The following is a 4,325-nucleotide window of genomic DNA, read 5'->3' on the forward strand; positions in this document are numbered from 1 at the left end:
CTAAATTCCATTTGGGTAAAACACTGCAGGGAACCGCTTGCCCCTTGGCCTGCCCCGCCTCCAGAAAGCCCGGGCAGGAGGCCTGCTCTCCACCTGACTTTCAGTTCCCCAGGTGGGGCCAGCTGGAGGCTGGTCACACCAACCTCTGGCTCCAGGGTCAGGGTGACCCAGAACGGGCAGGGCCGTTTCCTCCTCCACCCAGCTGGGGGCAGCTCCGCCCTTGGCCAGCCTGGCGCTGCAGCCCCCGCGTGCGGCCAGGGCCGCCCAAGGAGGATCATCAAGAAGGGAAGTGGGGGCCACGGTCACAGCTCAGGGGCAGAGCCCTCGCCGAGCCGCGCAAGGCCGGGTTCACCCCGAAACAGATGCACGCAGTAGAACACATCGCGCATGCGCACACGCGCCTTCCAGCTTCCCGGCAGGGCCCGGCCGCCCCCGGGCAGCGCTAACACGTGCATCCAGGAGAGGGAGCCAGCGGGGACTTCCCAGCGCACAGGGTGGGCCCTGCAGAACCCGGGGCTGAGGGCAGGACAGGAAGCCAGGTGCAGGCCCCCGTGTGCCTCCATAGGCAGGAAGTGTCAGGAACAGCAAGTCCCCAGACGGGACGTGGCGACGGGGTGGGGATCCAGTGGAGCTCACTGCCAGGGGCTGCTGTTCCCCTTCTCTCTCGTGCTGCTGGGCTTGGAGCCCAGGGCCTCGCGGGTGCCACACCCAGCCCTTTTTAACTTTTATTTGAGACAGTCTCACTGGGTTGCCCAGCGGACCTCAGGCTTGAATCCTCCTGTCGTTGCTGGGACGAGAAGTTTGGCCACTGGTCCCAGCAAAAACGATGAGACACGCCTGTCCCTGTGAGCAGGGCCACACTGTCTACCTGTTCCAGTCACGAGACAACCGATCCGTGGAGTGCCAAGCCCAGGCCACCAAGTGCTGTGTGACACGGTGCAAAGGCCCTCTCTGGGAAACCCTCACACGGCCAGGAGAGTTTCCCCAAGCAGGGACACAGCTGCAGGCCACCCTGGGCATACTGACCTCAAAAAGAGTCACACAGGCTTTAAAGAAGGGGACTTTTTGCATTGTTGTTTCTTCCTATTTTTCTTCAAGGCTGCGTGACTCACAGGGGACTTCCCCTGGAACAACCCAGCCTGAAGGGAGGCCCCAGCCTTGGGTGCAGGAGTGGACAGAGCCCTGGCTGGGGACTGTCCCATCTCCACTTAGTCAAGGCTCACCCTCTGCTCTCAGCCACTTCCTCCTTCCAGCAGCTCCCTTCAATCCCCCAGGGCCCTGTCACATCCCTAAAGGCCAGCACTGCCTGATCAGTGCCTGTCTCCTGCACACAGCAGGTGCTCAATAAATGTTGGCTGGATAAAGGGAACCATGACTCAATAGCTCCCCACTCACTGTCCAGTGAACTAGCCAAGACGGGCTCAGCTCAGCATCCCCAGTGCCCAGAACAGGCCTGCACACAGCAAGTGCTCAATAACGGTTCATCAAGTGAATTCACTTACTGAACACTGTGTGCCCTGTGTTCTGGAAAAAGCCTCCGCGATGGGCTGGGGATACAGCTCAGTTGGTGGGGAGCTTGCCTTGCATGCACAAGGCCCTGGGTTCAGTCCCCAGCACCACCACCAAAAAAAGCCTCCAGGACCAAGACAGGTCTATGACCCTGGTTCCGGAGGCTGAGGAAGGAGGACGTGAGTTCAAGACCTCAGCAACTTAGCAAGACCCTATCACAAAATAAAATATAAAAAGGTCTGGGGAAAAGAAACAGGGTGGGGGGTGGGGTGTTCCACCCTGCCCTTGGGGCAGCCTGGGCGTAACTAGAATCGCAATCAAAGAGCAGACAGGGAGAGGGCTGGATAGGCTCATTGGGGGAGCGCTGGCCCAGATGGCCGGGGTTACAGTCCTCTCCTACAAAAACCAGAAAAGGGCGATGACCTGTTGGGAAATCTGACGCAGGAGATGCACTGGCAGCTTGCGGTCTCTGGGCCTCTCTCTTGCCCAAGTGGCTGTGTGCTCTTGGGCAAGTGACTTCACCTTTCTGGGCCTCAGTTTCCCACCTGTAAACTGGGCACAGTGATGCCGTCTCTGGGCAGGCCCTCAGGTCCTTGCCACGGGTCCTCCGTGTGCTGGGGTCATGTGGGGACAGGCAGGGGCGAGCATTCCACACCTGAGGTCGCTGGGTCCATTTTATGGCTAGGGAAGATGAAGCCCTGAAAGGGACCGTGGCTGCTGTGGATGCCACAGTACCTGGGAGGCAGAGTGGGGTCCAGCTGCCGAGGCCCCCCCCATGGGCTGATCTGTCATGGTGATGCTGCCCAGGCAGGATTCTTGTCCAGCGGCCTTAGGAATGGGAAAGGGTTCCCCACTTCCTCTGCTGCCATCTGGACAAGAGCAGTGGCCTCCCCCTGGTCCCCAGCTCCTGCCCTGGACACCCCTAGTCTGTCCTCTCCGAAGCAGCCACTAGAGGGCGCCCGCGAGCACCTGGGTCAGGTCTCGCCCTCCTCTCTTGGTTCCCGCCTCCCTCGGGTTCCCAGCCCGAGTCCTCCCGCAGCAAAGAGGCCCTGCCCAGCTCTCCCCGCCCTGACGCCCCCTGCCCCAGCCGCTCGGGCTCTTCTCTGCCTTCAGCCTCCACCACGCCCCGCTGGGTCCTGCCCCAGGGCCTTTACTCGGCTGTGCCCTCCGCCGGGACCTCTGCTTTTGCCCCCCAGCTCTTGGCCCCAAAGCCACCTCCTGGGTCCCTTAAGTCCCTCCCTCTTGGACACCCAACGTCACCTCACCCTGCTTCCTCCTCCTCCAGTCCCTTCCGGTGTCTGACATTTTCCTGCTTATAGTTCCCTCCCCACGACCCCTTCTGTTCTCGCCCCGCCACGCCCTGGGGCCTGCGCAGTAGGTCTCCCCCGTTGGCCATCGCGCCCGGCCGGTGGACAGAGCAGTTTCCAGGAGCCCCCTGCCCGACTCCAGAATCCGCTCAGAGGCTCCGCTCCTGGGTTTCACTCCAGGCCACCGTGGGGAGCCGGCTGTGACGAAGCCTGAGTCAGCAACGAAAACAGCAAGGGTGCGTGGCTGGGGGGTGACTCAGCCAGCCCCACCTGGCCTGGCCCCAGCCCTGCCTCAACCTGCGCGGCTGGGGAGGGGGCCTCCTCTGCCCCTTCCCGGGACCTGGTGATCTCTCCCCTTACCTGGCCATGTTTGGGGCCACAGTTCACTCCCTGGGCCTATTTCCCCACCTGTAAAATGGGCCTTCAGAAGCGCCTGCCTTCGGGGACCTGGCGGCCACGCCTGTAATCCCAGTTGATTGGGAGGCTGCGGCAGGAGGATAGCAAATTCCAAACCAGCCTCAGCACTTTAGTGAGACTCTAAGCAACTCAGTGAGACCCGGCCTCAAAAAAGTCTGTCAGTGTGAAGAGTTCAGCCGGCGGTCTCGCCTTTCTTATTTTCCAGTGGTGGTGGTGGTGGGGGATTACGGGGCACGCATTTAAAGAGCACAGTGAACGGTCGGCCTGAAGTGGGTGGTCCCAGAAGTACTCCCAAGTAACAGCGTGCGGTACAGAGGACTGAGCTCAGGACACTGGACCACGGAGCCCCATCCCCAGCCCTGTTTGGTATTTTATTTAGAGACAGGGTCTCACTGAGTTGCTAAGTGCCTCGCTGGTGCTGAGGCTGGCTTTGAACTCTCGATGCTCCTGCCTCAGGCTCACAGAGCTGGGATTACAGGCGCAGGCCACCAAGCACGGCTCCCAACATCTTTTGTCTCCACCTTCTTTGCTATTAGAACCCAGCCTTTCTGAAAGGCACGTGGCCGCCCCCCCCAGGACTACACTTCCCAGAATCCTTTGCAACCGAGACAGAAGTCATGTGACCCACTCATGACCAATGGGGGGAGAGCAGGTTGCGCAACGTCCTGCTCTACCCCGAGAGGACGCCCGCGTGTTCGCGGCTTCCGCCTCCCGTCGTTGGGGCGCGTGGCCGCGTGCTCGCAGCAGGTCGCCGGGCAGACGGCGGCTCCGAGGAACCTTCAATAAATATTTATTACCGTCAAACGCCCCACCTCCCGTGTCCCTCCTCGACCCCAGGCCCACGAAGCCCTCTGCCCGCGTGGGGGCGGCTTCGGGGCAGCGACCCGAAGGGAGCGCCCCGGTGGGGTCCACGGGCCCTGCCCGGCCGTGCTGGGGTCGAGGGCGGCCCTGTGGCTGGTCACCACCCTTCTTCCTGCGTCTTGTCCTCGGGCGCCTGGGCCCCTCTCTGGTTCCACATGTGGTTGCTGAGCCCCAGCTGCACCATCTGCGCGTGGTGGATGATGAGGGGCTGCAACCTGTCTCTTATACACA

At 61.8% G+C, this 4,325-nt stretch overlaps 1 protein-coding gene across 1 annotated transcript in view; it reads right to left on the reverse strand.

Annotated features, from left to right (window-relative positions):
* Nucleotides 1–4,325, reverse strand: part of Plin3 (perilipin 3) — a 32,429-nt gene continuing 28,104 nt past the window's right edge. The window contains exon 8 of the mRNA XM_015503646.2: nucleotides 1–96. Coding sequence (XP_015359132.2) covers nucleotides 1–96 — 96 coding nt within the window. The remainder of the gene's footprint in view (nucleotides 97–4,325) is intronic.

Source organism: Marmota marmota, unplaced genomic scaffold, assembly GCF_001458135.2.
Source record: "Marmota marmota marmota unplaced genomic scaffold, marMar, whole genome shotgun sequence".
Classification (NCBI taxonomy): Eukaryota; Metazoa; Chordata; class Mammalia; order Rodentia; family Sciuridae; genus Marmota; species Marmota marmota.